Consider the following 18,578-nt stretch of genomic DNA (forward strand, 5'->3'; position numbering starts at 1 on the left):
ACAACTTTTTCAACAGTAAATTTTAATCTTGAAATATATATATATATTTATGTATAAATGTATATATTGAAATAGATGTATATTTAATCTTGAAATATATATATATTTAATTTTATGACTGTTTACCCCAGGGTGGTTCTCTGTGTTTGATAGTGGCAGCACTTAACCATTTCTAGGCGATATGGAACCACAGTATTGCAGCTACTCATAGGTAAAGTTGTGATGCAAAAGGGAAGAGAAAACTTACTCTTACTCTGTACTCTTGCAATTCCTCTCATTTCAGACCCAGTCTATCCAGTCAATAACCCTGCTGGCTGCTATGCCAATGGTCAGATCCAAGCTCACGGAGACCGCTGGCGAGAGGACGACTGCACCTTCTGCCAGTGCATCAATGGGGACCCGCACTGCGTGGCAACTGCCTGTGGGCAGAGCTGCCTGAATCCTGTGAAAGTCCCTGGGGAGTGCTGCCCAGTGTGTGAAGGTAAGACTGACATTTCCTCTGCTATGTTTCAGTCTGCTGTGGCTGCTGCTGCTTACCTGGTAGTTCCTGGCTTACTTCAGAATTTTGGAGGATGGGAATAGCTGCTGCAGCGCACTGCTGGTGACTGAATGAACTGGTGAGGGCAGAAGGAATAACTGTGGTTTAACTCCAGCTGTGTATGGCAGTGCCTGATACTCTTCTGTTCCAAAAATGTATAGCAAGAGATTATTTGGGATCGCATTTTTTAACTAATTTTACACTTTGCTTAGAGCTTATATAAAAGAAGTTAAAAGATCAAAACTGTTGATCGGCTGCTGTTGCTGATAATTGCATTATTCCTGGCTTCTTATTTGTCACTGTTCATCAGTTACAACTAAAAAAGTCTTTGCACAATAAAGTTTGTTGTTAAACAGTTATTGTACCAATGAAATACTTTCTTAGTGAAACTTACAAAGGATTATATTATATTGAGATTGAAAACTGCATTTGCAATTCTAAAAATTGATGTTTCTCTTGTGGAAATATATATATATATTTATATTTATAACTAGATTTTTTTGTGATTCTGTGATTTAACTGAATCATAAATATTTGACCAGCCTGGTAATGGAAATGTGATGATTTGAAAACAGAGACATAAAAAAACTAATTGTAAAAAATCCATATATATACATGTAGAGGTATTTTTTATGGAGTAGTTGTTCTTCACGAAAAACACCAAATTGATAAATTTAGAAATGATTAATCTCGATGTGTCTTCAGAGCCATCTTCACAGTGAACACATGCTTGCGGATGTTCAGTGAGTTACCACTTACTTTTTCGTGTTCCAGGTCTGTTAGAATGAAATTAATTTTGTGTAACTGTATGTGTCTTAGAGCCCTTCTTGGGTCGCAGTATCCATTCCTGTTCACTGGGGTACTTTTTAGGATAAATCCAAGGTGCATTAAGATTTCTTACAGGTGCTATTTCATTCCAAAATTCACATCCCAAGATACACAGAATGTGTCAGATAATGTGTTAAAGTTGCCAGTTGCCACTTGCCACTTTAACTGAACTAACTGTGGGATGAGTAAGCACACTGACTGCTTTTACACCCCCAGTGATGCCCTCAGGATGGGTACCACAGAGCATGTCCTGCCACCCCTCATTATTTAGTGTGTATGTGAGCAAGCCTGGGAAGGCAGTATGGAGAGAGAGAGGTTGGTAAATATATTTTAAATACGCTGGAGGGAGAGGAGGTTCCAGTGAGAGAAGGATAGCCAAATGTCTCTGTTTTCCTGTTCCACATGGGAGAAAATGGGTGAGAGACAACTGGATTAAATGGTTTTCTGTATCCCACTAAGATAAATATGGTGAATGCTGGGAAGCAAACACAGGGCAGAGTGCAAGTTTCCATCGTTAATTAATAAATGTTGCAACATAGTTCATTAATCACAGGAATGCCTCTACAGTTATTTCAGGACACAAGTTAGTTCATCTGGACTGTGTTAGGTAATTCTGCACTATATCATGTTTTTACTCTTGTAAGCAGAGGTAGTTAGCTACTACTTAAGTTCATAAAAGTTTTGTTGTTTTTACTAGGAGGGTTGTATGTTAAATTATACTTGTGGTTCAAACTATGTGAAGCAGATCAAGACTGACACCATAGCACCATGGGATCAATAATTAAATAAGAGTCTTGTGTCATCTTAATTATATTTTCTCAGAAAATAATCTGACTTTTTTTTTTGTCATGATGTACAATTAATTGTAGTCATCTGATTTTGAGTCTACCATCTGGAGGAGAATAATACTGAATGACATTTTGAGCAACTTCCTAAATTTTAAGTTTAAGCATCACATTTGACTTGGCAGCATGTTTTATCAAAGGAACACCAAGTAAACAATCAAGGGATAGTGAAATTACATAAATGGTGGATCCAGCAACCAGTGAAAGTAGTTGTAATTCATACAAAGAAGGGGTTTAAAAAACCAAACAAAACAGATTATTATACTCCAAAATGCCAAGTTATTTAACTTAAGGAATATAGATTTTAGAATATTTCAAGGGTCAAAAATCTGGACTATTAAGACTCAGCAGTGAGCTCAGATGCTAGAAGCCAAGATATAGAAAGTACAGTTTGCAAGAAGTAGCTTTGGATGGCTTTATGAGAAATTGCTTCAGCATGTGAAACTTATCCACATATCGTGCAATAAAAATAAATGTATCCCTAAGAAATTAACTAATCAAGGGTACCATCAAACTTCTTGAAGTTACATTTTAGGGCAACAAACAAGGATGCTCAACATTTCCCTGGATCCTCCTCCCAGTCCTTCTTGTAGATGGGCATCACATTTGCCAATCTCTGATTAACTGGGAGCTCCCCAGTTAGCCAGGCCTATGGGTAAATGATGAAAATGATGAAAACTGGCTTGGTGAGTGCTAGTGTGTGTACTGTGAGAGGACAGGCCTTGAAAGCATTGCTTCCTTTGCACATTTTGCTCTCCTAAATTTTGGTTGCATAGTTTTAATGACAGCAGAGTTCTTTCTGAAATTCTGCTTGGTTTCTGCCATCATCTAGTCAACTGATATCTCTGTTCTCTTAAGGAGCTAAGGCTGCATGGGTTGGTGCTCCTTCCCCTTTTTAATAGCTTCCCATAATAGCTTCTCACTGATTTTTCCTGAGGGACATTTTGTTTGACAAGGTTCTGCTCCCAATACTCACTGTGCATCATCAGTGATCTGCATGCTTGGTGGGATTATGGGAGAAGGAAGTCCTGGATGGGAAGCAGGCTGACAAATCAATCCCTTGATTTTAATGTTACTAATGAAAAAGATATGCAATACACCTAGTGAAGAACTACTAGCAATAAAAAAAAAAACAACAAACAAACAAACAAAAAAGTTAAACATGATTTAACACCATGGTGAAGTGATGAAGAATACATTTTGCAAGACCTGAAGTAATCCATTTTGCTCTCTATTCTGTGGATAGCTATGTCCCTAGCTGATATTGCAGGCCCTTGTTCCATCCTTTTCTGGACACTGTTCCTCAGAAAGAGATGTTGATAGGCTGGAAATAGTCAGGAGAGCAATAAGCTTTGTAAAACATGTTCTAGGAAGACTGACTGAATCAATTGGGTTGGTTTAATTTAAAGAGAAAATTATGGTTGGAATGAGACAGTATCTGCCTTCAAGTGCAAAAAGGAATAGAATAGAGAGGGAAGAGATGATTTAGAGGAAAGCAGAAAGTCATTAAGGAAAACAGAAGTCTTCCTGTGGCATGCTGTGACTAAAATTTTTGATGCATTAAGGGCATCACAGTTTGTATTTTTAGTCTCAGTTCAGGAAATTTTATAAATAACTCAAAGCTGTACTTGTAATAATTCCTGTGCACTTTTCAGTGTACTTCTTCAAGCGATGGCTGTGGCTCACCAATATGTAGCTAATGGGTATTTTTTACGTAAACAGCAAAGTGATCAAAGCCCTTTTGGCAGGACCTCTTAATAAAGTATATCCACTCTTGTCATTTCTTGCCAGTTTTCCAACAGAGCAGTGCCTGTGGGTGGTTCTGATCACAGAGTGAATAGGTAAAAGCTCCAGGTGTGGGTAGGGAGCCAGCTCAGTTGAGGTGTGTCTGATTTGGAGGGGAGGCAGAAAGCAAGAGGCATCCATAAGGTGTAAGGCTAGAGACATAGGAGCATTGAGACAGTGTAGTGTGGAGAGAAAGTCCTTCCTTTATCAACCTGTCCCCAACTTCAAGCTCTTCAGTCCATGCAGCTTTTCAAGGCAGGCACCTCCTTTCACTGGGAGGTGGGAGCTGGGAAAAAGCAGGACCATCACCTTTTGGGGATCTAGCACAAAGAATTAGTTTTAAGCTTCTGATGGATGCTTCTGTATAGCTTCTGTAGCTGCTGTAATGATATTGGTCCTTTGGGATTTGCCTTTGTTTGTTTTATCTATTATCTACTTATTCTGTTTTTTCTTTCTTTGTGTTCTATACTGTCTTCATTAAGAGCTAAGGCTTAGGTAATCACACTGGCCTATTCTGATTTCCTCACAGTTTTAGGGCCAATGGTTTCTTGCAGGAGAAGGAATCCTCAAAGAGAGCCCATTTCTACAGATACAATGAATACACAGCTAAATGGAGGGCAGAAAGTGATTTTTCAAGTGCTGTAAGGGGCTGCAGGATTTTGGTATACACTCACCCTTCTTTAAGCTCAGAGGTTCTTCACAAGAGCTGGTCTGTGTACTTCTCCTACAGGAGAAAACCAGTTCCATTGGCTTTCAGGTTGTTAGAGTACTGCTGCTTACAGAACTGCTTGCTTCTCCAATGAGCTAACAATTTTTAATTTTCTAAATGAAAAGGGTGTGGTTTAAGTAACAATTCCTATGCAATTAATTTTACAACAAAAAATAGTGGCTACACGTAGCCTAAAATAGCTATTTAGTATTGATGTATAATAGCATATCAGTAACACCAGACAAGCTAGAGTGATAGAAACAGGCATGTTTCTCTCAGGCCATCTGCATCATTGGACCACCATCTGCAAACTGGAAAAATAGTTGTGTTCACAAGTAAATATTGTGTAGCATAGTATGAAAATACCTGATTATTTTTTTTCTCAACAAGATAATAAATACAAGTGCTCAGCACTGGCACTGATGCCAAAAATGTCCCTTAGGGGAAGTCTGTGGTTGCTTCTGTTCCATTGCATATCCCAGAGGCTCAGGAAATTCATAGGGAAAGCTGCAACACCCAGTCTGCTGACTTGCAGGAATGGGTTATCTTGCAGTACATCCTGCGTGAGAGCCCTCAGGTAGAGGGGGCAGGGTGCCAGCATAAGCTGTGAATGAAAACCTGAGTGTTAAACAAAATCCCCTCAGAGGATTTTCATGAATAAGGCCTGCATTACTTCGCTGTCATTAGGGCTGACACTTTATCTTCACAAAAAGAAATTAACATTTTCATCAATAAAGGGCTCCAAACTCTAGCTGAGATGTGATTCAGTTCAGTTCCTTTAGCATGTCCAACACTTCATTAAGTAAAAGCAGGCCTCAGAGTCCAGTGAAAAGACATTTGATTCATGCAGGATGAAGTCAGGGGTATTGAGCAGTGTTCACCAGCACAAGTCTTGGGCCCAGAGATCTCCTTAGAGCATGAAGCATGAGTTATTCTTCTGCAGTTCTCAACCAACCTTTTCATCAAAGTCAATTAAGGGATGCAGACTCCGTGCTATAGAGAATTGGGCTTACATTTGCCAGATGATGGTTTAGTATAGCACTTTTGCACAAGGCAGCTGAGGCTGTTGAACCACACAATATATAGGGCATAATGAAACCCTACTGCCATTGAAAGTCTCTCCCAATTTAGGAACGTCAGGAAGACTATACTAGTAGAAAATAATGTTTTCCTAGTCTTCAGTGATACATCCTTAAGTTCAGTGGAAGGAAGACTACTAAAAGGACAAATAGTGGAGGAATCCTAATGAATATGTATCAGTGCAGCTACAGATGTCTCCCTTATAAAGAACTTCAGTGATTCTCTAATTCTCTTCAGAGCCTAAAACATTCCTAGATTTGCCCCAGATGCACACTATTTTAATGTGTATGATGTATCTTCACCTAATAACAATTACTGAATGGCCTCACCTGTTTGGAAATTTCTTGGTAGCCAGGCTTAATTGATTCTGCTTTAATAAAGGTGGTTGCATCTTAGTTTCACTCCGTCTAAAATAGTCAAAAAGCATTAAAATATGCTTGAAGGGTATACATGCCTTTTAAACTGAAAACTGATAGAATTTATTACAACAGACAAAAATTTCACATCTTGGGAGTGGAAAGTTTGTGATTATTTTGATTGCATCACTGCAAGAAAGAAAAAAATCACCGTGCAGCTTTGGTTCACAGGGAGGCTTCTTCAGTTTGCAACACTAAAAATAATCTTGGATTCTAGTAGTTACTTTTTAGGAAAAATACATATCTAAGTAGTTCCAGCTTGACAGTATGAATAAAATTTGGAATAAAAGTCTGTTAAACTGAAGCATGTGTTTGGAAGCATTAGTGAATACATTTTCAGAGTTATTTGTGACATTAGAAAATTATCCTAAGTCCTTGTGTACATTTTTATAGGTAATTATATGATGCACAATTGTTGAACTCTGATAGTTAATGCATAGCTGAACTCGGGGGGGGGGAGGGGAGGTGGGGGAAATTCCTGCAAGGCATTAAGTATTTCAAGCCCAGGAAGGAAATTCTCTTGCCCAGGACTCGGGACTGATATTTTTCATGTAATGAACTGAAGGGGTGGGGAAGGTTGGAATGCGAACTATGAGGATGGAAAACATTTAGTCACTCTTGGAATGATATGAATGTTTTTACAGGAAGCTTAAGTAAACACACATGCTGCTGCTTAGTAGGCTGCAGTTAACTTTTTTGGACAGCAGACAAAATTCAAACAAGTATGTAGACTTGAATGAAATGTTGTTGAGCAGCACACCCTTCAGGACCAGTTTATAGCCAGTTATCACATAAAGCACTAGGTAAAAAGTTCTGTTGTTCACTTTTTTTTTTTTTTCCTTGTATTTTGTAGTAAATCCTTGAATGCCCTGATGCTGTGTTTCTTTAAATTGGTTCAGTTTTCATAGGATCAGAACATCTTTATGGTTTTAGAGGTAATGTGGATTATAAAATACTACAGAAGAGGGAGCTATTTCACTTTCCCCAAACACAGGCTTATTCTTTATTATTGGTGTTAAAAGAGTCTTTCTCCATATGTAGAACATGATTTTTAACACATCTCTCCTTCTTCCCTCAGAAAAGGTTTTCATTTCATGCTTCTGGTGAGATATTTGGCTCTCTTCTGTTGAGCTTATGATAAACACTTTCTCCAAATATCCCAAAGACCAGGCACTGTAGGATCTAAATGCACTGCTATTTTACATCAGTTGTTCTCTCTAGGATTCAAAGTCATTGTAAATTAAATGTGTGCACTTCAAACAGTTATTTTTTGAATTAGTGGCTTAGTACCAGTGATCCTTATTCAAAGGTCAATTATTCAGGAAGTGTGGGCAGCTAGATGAGTGGACAGTGGGGTGGAATTAGAATCAATGAAACAGGGTCGAGTGGGGGGCCTGTAACCAATGGTGTTGCCCAGGGGTCAGTAGGGTCTTGTTCAACATGTTAATCAATGACCTGGATGAGATTATAGGATAAGAGTGTATCCTCAGCAAGTCCAGTGGTGATACAAAACTGGGAGACGTGGCTGACACTCCAGAGGGCTGTGCTGCCATCCAGTGTGACATGGACAGGGTGGAGAGGGGGGCAGAGGGGGTCCTGCACCTGGGGACAAAGAATCCCATGCACCAGTATAGGTTAGGGGTGGACCTGCTGGAAAGCAGTTCTGATGAGAAGAATCTGGGAGTCCTGATAGTAAATTATCCATGAGCCAGCAGTGTGTCCTTGCTGCCAAGAAGGCCAGGGGAATCCTGGGTTGCATAAAGAAGAGTGTGGCCAGTAGGTTGAGGGAAGACATTCTCCCCCTCTACTCTACCCTGGTGAGGCCAAAGCTGGAATACTGCATCCAGTTCTGGGCTCCCCAGTTCAAGAGAGACAGGGAACTACTAGAGAGAATCCAAAGGAGAGTGATGAAGATGAAGATGACTGGGGGACTGTAGCGTCTCTGTCATGAGGAAAGGCTGAAGAGAGCTGGGACTCTTTAGCCTGGAGAAGAAAAGGCTGAGGGTATATCTACAAGTATCTAGAGGGTGGGCAAGGAAGATGGAGCCAGACTCTTCTCAGTAGTTCCCAGTGACAGGACAAGTAGGAAGTTCCATTTAAATATAAGAAAAAACTTCTTTACTGTGAGGGTGACACAGCATTGGAACAGGCTGCCCAGGGAGGTTTTGGAATCCCCTTCTGTGGAGATACTGAAAACCTGGCTGGATGCAGTCCTGTGCAATGTGCTCGTGGTGATCCTACATCAGTGGGAGAGTTGGACTAGATGATATCTAGAGGTCCCTTGCAACTCCGACAATTCTGTGATTGTTATAAGAAAGGAAAATATCAGTGGGCAGAATTATGTATGGAACTAATTTATTTTTATTTTTATACTGCAGACATACCTACTTATAGTCGGGGGTAGAAGGGAAAACAACCATATGTGGTGAAGCTCACAGGTGGAAATAAAGCTTCCCAGTGAAGCTGGGAAATAAAGCTATTCACTAAACACTTACTTCCTTGTTCCAGCCTTTTTGGTATTTTGCACAAGGAGTCAGTCTGTGTTATCTGACTGAACTATAGCCCGGTTCATGTTAACAAGCTGGGAGTATGAAAGGGAAGGTTGAAAAGTTGTAGCACTTAGCAGTGAAGCATACAATCTCAGTTCTCATCCAGCAGCTATGACTACATACATGGTCTTCCTGTTTAAATTTAGGATTATTTTTAGGCTTCATTATGCTGCATAGTAAGTTAGATTGGTGTGTCTGAAGGGTTAATGTGTTACCCTAGGTATCAACTTGTATGTTGAAATTATCTTGAATGTAATTTAAGCCTTCCAAAAAACTTTTGCATGCTTTTTTTGCAATTTTTTAAAATAATGCTTTTGTTATGCATAGGTAGAAATAAATGAACACGTTATGTTCCAGTTGCATGAGCAATATTCTCCAAATAATTCCTCTAAATATCTTGATTAGAATATAGTCTGTGTGTGTTCTATAGTAACTATGAAAAGAAACATACAAAGTTGTTTTTAAGCATGCTAGTAATAGTCAATATACAAATGTCAGTGTAATACAAATAAAATACAAACTATTTTGATGGGTTCCAGGTGGTTTAAAAACAAAGAAAAAAGCAACTTTTATCAAGTTGCAATGTCCCGTGTTCACACTTGAGTTCATCGCCTCTCACCTTAGCCTGGAGCACCTCCCAGATGATCCAAGCCTTGTTGCCTTTGTCTACCCATCCATCAGGTAGTGGTAGAAGCTGTAGGATGCCCCTCTTGACCTCTTTTTCCAGGCTGAACAAGCCCTGGTCTCTCAGCATCTCATCTGCCAGCCGCCCCAGCCCCTGACCAGCTTGGTGGCTCTGTGCTGTACTCACTCAGTGTGTCAGTGTCTCTCAGAAATCTTCTCATTGAATGATAACTTCAGTGAAGAGTTAATTTTTAAGTCAGAGAAGTTGAAAGTCTCAAAAATCAAAAAAAAAAGAAAATAGAGGGGCCTGGGGATTGGTTTTGTTCATATAACAAAAGTATCCTGGGTAGAAAAATAGCAGTTAAAAGATGGTCTTATTCCATGCTGACAACTCCTTCTTTGAGACATCCAGTTTTTGGGTTGGCATTGCTAATGTAGGCTCTGGAAGAACAAAGCCAGCTCGAGGCATTTCTTGGATGTCAATGTCTTCTTTCCCCATAAATCCACAGCTTGATTTCAAGATGGAATAAATGAGATTAAGGGGTTTGATCACATACCATAATATTTTCAGTTGTTGTTAAGTAAGTTAAAAATTCACTCAAAGATTTGTACCAAACTCATAACAAGAAATTTAATTATCTTTTGCATTAAAATTTAGTATATAAAATATTGGACTCAGAGTGTATACGGAAAGCACGATGTTCTAATCTGCATTCAAACTTCTATATAAGCACTTTACATCACCAAAACCTGTCCTCTGTTAAAAAGCCATTTTTTTCATCCAGACTCTCTTCAATCCACTTTTCTTTATTTTCTTCTTCTCTCTTTCTTTCTACAGCATAGTTTCATTGTTGGTAAAGCACACAGACAGTTTTTTCCCACCCATTGTCTGTGCATTTGTGCACTGGATTTTTCTTCTGCCATTTCTAGCAGGAGCAGCAGTGACAGCCTGGCTCACATCATGCAGTGGTACTTGCTTTTTGAAGCTTAGCTACTGCTTGCCTGTTCAAATAGCCAGAAGCCTGGCAGAGCAGAGCTGGCTTTATTTGTTGAGTCTTGTCTAGTGAAGTGAAAAGGGCTGGGGTTTTTTGGTGGGTTGGTTTTTGGGTTTGTTGGTTTTTTGTTTTTTTTTTTTTTCTGGCTGCATTTCTGCACATGTGGGGGTAGGGAATGAAATTATTTCTTTTGTCCTCTACTTGCACCTCATTGAGAAGCAGGCATGCATATACAATTACTGTATCTCAGGGTTTACCTTTAGGGACAGGAGGGAGAGAAAATAGATTTGTAAACTTATCTGGAAACACTGAGGATGTTGAGAACAAACACAAAAGTGGGAGGTAACAGAACAAGAAATGAGTAGAAGGCTTCAGATCAATATAATGTCAGTTTAATTTTGTCCCTTGCAAGAAATACCTCATTACTGGATGCATGAAAGGAGAAAAAAATCTTGTGCAGATGTGTCCAAAAGAAGAGAGCATAAAACCACAGAACTATAGGCTTGACAAGTCACCACAAAAATATATAACAAATACTCACTGGTTTGGTTTTGGTTTTTTTTTTTTTCAAGATATTAAATTATACCTGCAATTAAAGAGAAGTTATCTTGAGGGTTGAATGTCAATAGTGGGAGCTGGAACAAAATCTTGTTTTTCTCAAGGTTTAGTTTACACCCAAGTGGACCAATGACTACCAACCTGCAGTGAGTTTTATGGGGTCTTTCCACGGATTTTACCTAACTGCTCTGCAGTCAGATGGTGAAGCTCTGGTCTCCTTCAGTTCTTCATCTTGTTAGTGTCTGTGAACTTGGCTTTGGGTAGCATTAATGACTCATGATTTGTAGTGGTTTTATCTTGTAAGTATAAGTATTACTGTGGCTTTTTTGTCATTTAAAGTGTAGGGTTTGGGCTGGCTGACCAGTAACCTTCAGGGTAATTTTTGTATTTTAGTCTTTTGCATGTTTAGGGTATTTTGGTCAGAGAATGGAGTGAGGTAGGAAAGGGATTTTCCAAGTAGCCACCAGATGCTAAAAATCAGTTTGGTTGCAATACTAGCTTATATGGATAGTCTGAATCCTAAATAAATGAGGCTAATTAATGGATTTTCAGGGATGTATCATGTTATTATTGTATATTAAAATATTCTTGATTTCTAATCTAATGGTTTGTTAAAATTGCAGAGATAAAATATTAACATGATTCAGTCAGATAGTTGACTGATACGGTTATATATGCACACAAGATATATATATATACATGTATATGGTTTACTGATACACTAGTATACTTAGTTTACTGATTGTTTACTGAATGAAATTGAAATAAATTGAAATAAATACAAAGAGTTCACTGAGATTTTTAAAAGTCTAGTTTGGTAGTCCATAGATGGTAAAATACATTGCTCATTGTGGTTACTCTTCCATACCACAAGTGCAAACTCATAACTGTGAAATGAAAATTCATGCAAACTTATAAAATCTTTTCTTTGACCTTGAACCTAGTAATCTATATGAAACTTGTAAAAAATATCTGGAAAAGATTTAATTTAAATTAGAAAATACATGATTGCCATTACACACATTTCTATCTTTTATTTGAACAAGGTGTTGGTATTGTTTTGTATACATATAAAGCCTTTAGCTACTTTTCGTACTAAATTACTCAAGCAACAGAATTTGAATGTTATTTTGCAACTTTCAGCAATCTGAATTGTGAGCTCCTTGAAGTTTGAAAGTCATTTAATTTCACTGTGGTGTCCTTCATGCCATTTTCCCCTCCAAACTACAAACTTAGCTGACCTAATTTTACAAGGATTAAAAATGTTCATCTGCTGTATAAACTGTTGTAAAGGGAAGAGTAGGGCTGGGGACTAGCTATGAAAGCTGAAAATTGTGAAAGACTGTGAAATCAGAAAAGTTCATTCAAAGAATAATTGTCACTTGACTGGGAAGCATGGGTGCAAAAGCTGCTTTCTGGACATGGAGCTGGTAGGCACAGAAGTTTGTGTTTTGGTTAATGGTTCATACTTCTGGCAACTTAATGAACATTGAGTCATATTTAACCCTCAGTCTGAGAGTAAGGACTGGCTGCCTTTAAGTAAGGATGGCAAAATCTTCCTTTCTATGTGTTTGGTTTGAGTATGAGAGATTGCAAGATGTTGGCACCTCCAGTCCATGAAAATGTGTGTGCTGTATAAAACATACTATGGTTTATTGTCCTGATTTTTACTCTGCTGTTTCTCCATATTTTTATAATCTACCCATACGTGTATTGAATTTTTATTAAGCATGTTTTTCTTTATTTCTTGATATAGAGGAACAGGACGAATTGAATTGAATCAGTGAAACAAAAGCTAACGGTTCTTTAAAAGTCATGCACTTTGTATTTCCTGAATGCTTAGTATGATAATAATGCTCATAACTATCAATTCATTGTTTATTAAGTGATTGAGTTCTGTGAAAAGCACAAGATAGACTAAATAAGTTTTGCAGAGCAAAAAGTCATTCTTGAAAAGTAAATGTTTCACACTTTCTGCATCCTATTTTGTGATGGTAGTGTTGAGGTTTCTTGTTATTTTCCTAAGTCTTTGGATATTTCATTATAACTACTTTGTATACTAAAACCCATTACTATTTCTGGCTACCATATGTGTTAAAACAAATTTCATGCTTCAGCATATTCAGATGGTGTCCAACAGTAAGTTGGACAGTAAGTAATACGACATAAGTATTATACCTGATAATTGGCAATAATATGCTGAACATCAGAAAACATAATCTGGTTCTGCAAAGTAAGAAGTGGTGTTTTCAATGAATAGTTAAATGGTTTCCAAAGATCTTTCACATGAAGTATATCGTACGTTCCCTTCTTGTATTCAGAGTCTCTTCTGCTTTAAATTTCAATAGAAGTGATGTTGTTCACATGGAGAAAGATTTGATCCACTGAGTCACATGTTTTGGATTGCAGCTTGGTAGTATCAATCAACTGAGCTTTGGAGAAAACTCTTTGGTATCTAAAATAAAAAAAAATCTACTCAAAGCTTTGATGGAATATATTTGGAGAAATGCAGGCAAAAAAAGGGTATTTTACTTTAAACTGAACTTGCAGGAAAGTTGATTTCATAGCAAACAAAGCAACATAGCAATTTTTTCACATTTCCACATTTCAAAAATTTTATGCAACTTTATTCTCCTTATGATGAGCATACATCACTTCAAAGCAAAGTCTGTTTCTTCAGTTGTTTCAACAGTATCAAGAACATTCATCAGAAGCAAACTGAATTAATTTTTTCTCTTCACTGCGCATTAAGTACACTGTAATTTTTGTAAACTTAATTATAATACTCCAGTAATCTCAGATTGATTTGTTTTATTTTTGTTACCTTCAGAACCAACGTATATCACAATAGCTCCACCCACCTGTGAAGTTTTGGTGAACTGCACTTTGACTGAAAAAGACTGTATCTATAGCTTCAAGCTGGACCAAAATGGTTGTCGCCTTTGTCAGTGCAAAACCAGTGAGTATGCAAAAAATACAGTGGTTTCTACCTTTTGTATCAAGCTGTGTGTGAAAATGCTGGGTTTGTCCACTCATTATGTTCCTTACATGTTGTGTTAGTATGTATGTGTTGTTCATCTTTTAAGGATAAGTTCCTGGTTTCTGGCATTGCTTGTTTGCTTGTTTAAAATGTGTTTGGAGGAAAATATGAAATGTCTGGATTCGGGTAAAAAGTAACAACTAGGTAGCAAAGGTAGTAATTTGGGACTTCCACAATTAATTGTGTGTTTGTAAAGAGTATAAGAGCATGTAGGTCTGTGCACTTTAAGAACTTATTCCTATGCAACCTCTTTTCAATTCTAGCTTTTTTCCCTCAAAACATAGGCTAGGAGGATAAATGTTTGAAAATTATATGCCTGGAAGGTTTCAACATCTATTTCTTCCCCAAAGAAAATCCCTGTGCCTTATCAGAACTTAGTGTGTTCTGAAGCAGCAAAAAAAGTATTTTCTGTATGTGTTTCCTTAAAAGTTGAACAATTACAGATGAGATAAAAAAGCAAGGTCAGTTTGGTTGTTGGAGTAACCCAGCAAAGGATGCCCGTGGAGTACAAGCCTCAAGTGTAGGATGCATCACTCTGAGTACCAGCCCAACCTAGCACTAGGTTTAAACTCTTTGTAACTCTGTTGTAGATCTGCAGCTTCCTTGTAGCCTCTGAGGCTTTCAGTAGTAAAGCATTACTCTGTTCCTCTTCTTTCCATTTCAGTCTGCCTGCTCTCTGCTGCATTCTAAAGCAATTTGACTATTTTTGGAGTCTCCAGTAGAAATGGTCAAAATAAAACTCTTAATTGGTACAAAGTAAAGAGTTTTAGGATTGGATTGTTGGCTTGCTTGAGGAACAAGAAAAGAGGTTGTCCTAGCTTTTTAAACTTTTCTGTGAAAACTTATTTATGTGAAATATGTTATTTCCATAAGGTAAAAGGCAGGGCATCTTAATAACAGGTAATTGTATAACAGGACATAATGTCCTTATGGCAATACACAAATTATACCTTTGATTTCAAGTTGTGTTCATGACAAGGGTGGCTTTCCATTGACTGCATCCAATCTATCACATACATGTCTGCCTTAGTTTTTCCTATGGGCAAAATAGAAGTGTTTTCTGCTTTTAGGATTGTAATTTGATTTTTCTTATTGTTTACTTTTGTTAAATGCACTGGGGAGTTTGACATAAACAAGAAGATGGAAATACACAACAAATCTATGTGCCTGTGCATGCAGTCATTCTCTCTGTCTTGGTGCACAGGATGCCCATGGCCCCAAAGGATCATTTCTTTTTGTCCTAGATTAGTAGGCTGCATATGTACATATCCCACATGCCAGAAAGTCTCAGGCTTTGTTTGGAGTGTTCCTGATTAAATTGTGCTGAAGCACCAATTAAAAGCAATTTTTATCTTGCTAGGTTTGAAAATATTTCTCTGGAAATTATTTTCATTTTGCAGTAGCAAACTGTCTGGAGCAAACAATGATATCATTTTTTTGCCATATTTTTTTCAGTTAAATAGTTTAAATTGTAGATTGCTTGAAAATCTCCTCAGTCATTCAGAGAGCAGAAACCTTTTTTTTCTAAAGAAGTGAAGAAAAATAACTGCTTGGGAGTCTTCATTACTTGGTGGTTATCAGTCAAAATGACAGCAATAGTGTTTTTCTGTCAAGTATGAGGACCGAGAAGAAGGAAGTTCTAGGTCAGATACACTGAGAATGTACTGTGCTGGTTCTCTGCATTTTGAGGTAATACTTTTGTGTGCAAACCAGTTTAATTCTGTCTTGTCTCTCTAAGAATGTGAGACTGTGTATTAGCTTTAGCTCATGTAGCCTTTTGTGTATTTTTGTGAACATCACTGTCTGTACTGCTGCCACTTGGTTCTTGCTGGTCTAAAGCTGCTCAACTGAGTCAGATCTAAAATGTCTGAATAAAAGGAGGCCATTCTCCTCCCCAATACTATCTGAAGTCATCATATCCTAATACTACTGGTCTCTTCCCAGTAAAGTTTCCTTTTTATCAATTTCTCTTTAGATACCTCTGCTGAAGATTCATTACACCTCAATCTATTTCAGCCAAAATAAAAGTAACATGATAAAGTGTAAGAACACAGAGTAAAACTGTAAATTGCTCCCCATTATTAACTTCCTTTACTTCCTTGTAGCCAGAAATCAGTGCAACAGGTTTATTTGAAATAATGATCTAACTACTGTATTATGAAACTTGCTGGTGCTTTACTGTAATTTAGTTCCAAGCTTATACAGCTTGACTCAATGCAACTACAGAATGAGAAGGAAGAAAGTAGTGAAATATTAGTGAAATGCAATTTTAAAAGTAGTTTACTTTGTCCACTGTCCTTCTGCTTGTTTTTGCATTATAGTGGAACAAAATTTAAAAGTAATAAGCAGAGGCAGACTCCAGCCCCCCTGACCCAGAGTGTGAGCACAGATAGAGATGAGGGTTAGAGTGGTAGGCTGGTAGGTAGAAATGGAACAGTAGGTAGAGATGAAACCAGAAATGATGAAGGAGAAAGAGCAGACTGGGAGAATATAGAAGCTAAAGCAGCACCATATGAGGATAAAAGAAAAAAGTATAATCCAGGATAATCCAGGAAGAACCACTGCAAAATACCAAGAAGAAAACTGAAAACTTAAACAGTAGACAGTAGGAAAAACAAGAAATGCATTACCAACCAACCAACCAACCAAAAAAAAAAAGAGGAAGATGATATAAAATGTTACAAGAACAGGGAACAAACAGAAAAAAGTAAAAAGCAAAAAATTGTCACTTGTAGGGTGCAACAATTGCTATTGTGTTTGTAGTGTCTAGGCCTTTGCTTTCATAGGGAGAAACAGAGTAGATCAAAGTCTTTAAGAGAAGGAATGCATTAGGCAGAATGAAACAAGACCAGAGGTGTCAGCTATTTGTGATATTTGTGAAGAACAGGAGTTCTCTCCTGTTGCTCCAAAGATGACTACATTAAGTAATGCTGACTGATTGCAGTAAACTAGGATTAAAAATCTGATAGTTGCTGCTGGACACTAAATCATTGTTCAGTGAGAGTCTGCAGTGAGGGACATTATTTTATCAGGCTTTGTCCATTCTATGTGTTATTTTCATGAAAAAAACGTTTAAAATCTCTCCTACAAGTTACACTAAAGTGTCCTACCCCAAGTAAATTGGGGTAAGTAAGCTAAGTATGCCTCAAGGTATATCAGTATGGCTTTAGTATTTTTAACCTTTCAAATCTTACTAAAATTGAATTAAATTAGTGCATTGATGTCAACTTTAATGTTATTTCCTTCATTTAGAAGGCATATCTTAGCAGTTACAAGATGCAACTGTTACGCAGTTTCATTAATTCTAGGCTGCTTATGGAGAGATGCAATTGTAGCAAACTGGAATGAGTCATTTTCCTTGCACATCATTCTCTTCATGTTGTGGTCTCTGTTATCTGTCAAAGCAAACCATGAAATCACTATTCAAAAATTAGAAATCTTGGTGTATGAAGTGTTTGCACAGTTCTCTAGGCATACAACCACCCCTACATGCTATATAGATATAGAAATATTTTTGGATGAGCATCGATACCTTTTCCTTAAATGAGAAAAAAATGTACTCTTCTATGGACTTAAAAAGGAGGTACTAACATTCAGCCTATACTAGCAGACATCTGCAGCATGGGCTTCAATGTTTTGGCAACTCAAACCAACTCCCTTTATAGCTGATAAAGTAGAGTGGAATTCAAACATGAAGTTTGCATTTGGTTCTGTGGGATTTGGTTTAATTGCAGAATTGCTTGAGGGCAGGACTGGAAGATTTGAGAAAATTAGGGAGGTGCCTCTATGGGCTGTCTATAAATAGCAGCAGTTAGGATTCTGAAAAAGTGTATGGAGTGATGATAGGAAAAAGCCTAAGAAAACCTTCATAGGGACTGGAATGGGAGAATACATCCCAACTCTTTTCTGTGTGTTAATCATGCAGCAGTTAGAGTTTGGGATGGATTTGCCTAGCCAGAATCATAGGGTGGTTTGTGTTGGAAGGGACCTTAAAGATCATCTAGTTCCAACCCCGCTGCCAAGGAAAGGGGCACCATCCACTAGATCAGGTTGCTCAAAGCCCCATCCAACCTGGCCTTGAACACCTCCAGGGATGGGGCATCCACAACTTTCCTGGTCAACCTGTTCCACTGTCTCACCACCCTCACACTAAAGAATTTTTTTTCTAATGCCTAACCTAAATTTACCCTCCTTCCACTTAAAACCATTACCCATTCTCCAGTCACTACATACCCTTGTAAAAAGTACCTCCCCAGCTTTCCTGTAGGTGCTTTTTAGGTACAGGAAGGCTGCTAAAAGGTCTCCCTGGAACCTCCTTTTCTCCAATCTGAACAACCTCAACCCTCTCAGCCTGTCCTCATAGGAGAGGTGCTCCAGCCCTGTGATCATCCTCATGGTCTTCCTCTGGTCTTGCTCCAAGAGCTCCAGGTCCTTCTTGTGTTGAGGGATTCAGTACTGGACACAGGTCTGGGGACACAGTACTGCAGGTCAGGGACTCATAAGGGGAGAGTGCAGGGGGAGAATCCCCTTGACCTGGACACAGTTCTTTTGATACAGCCCAGGATATGGTTGGCTTTCTGGGCTTCAAGCACACACTGCGGGCTCATGTTG

At 38.1% G+C, this 18,578-nt stretch overlaps 1 protein-coding gene across 2 annotated transcripts in view; it reads left to right on the forward strand.

Annotated features, from left to right (window-relative positions):
• Positions 1-18,578, forward strand: part of CRIM1 (cysteine rich transmembrane BMP regulator 1) — a 155,017-nt gene that overhangs the window by 109,783 nt on the left and 26,656 nt on the right. For both annotated transcript variants that reach the window (XM_008493977.2, XM_030447108.1), the window contains 2 exons: positions 284-481; positions 13,758-13,886. In XM_008493977.2, coding sequence (XP_008492199.2) covers positions 284-481; positions 13,758-13,886 — 327 coding nt within the window. The remainder of the gene's footprint in view (positions 1-283; positions 482-13,757; positions 13,887-18,578) is intronic.

Source organism: Calypte anna, chromosome 3 (genome assembly GCF_003957555.1).
Source record: "Calypte anna isolate BGI_N300 chromosome 3, bCalAnn1_v1.p, whole genome shotgun sequence".
Classification (NCBI taxonomy): Eukaryota; Metazoa; Chordata; class Aves; order Apodiformes; family Trochilidae; genus Calypte; species Calypte anna.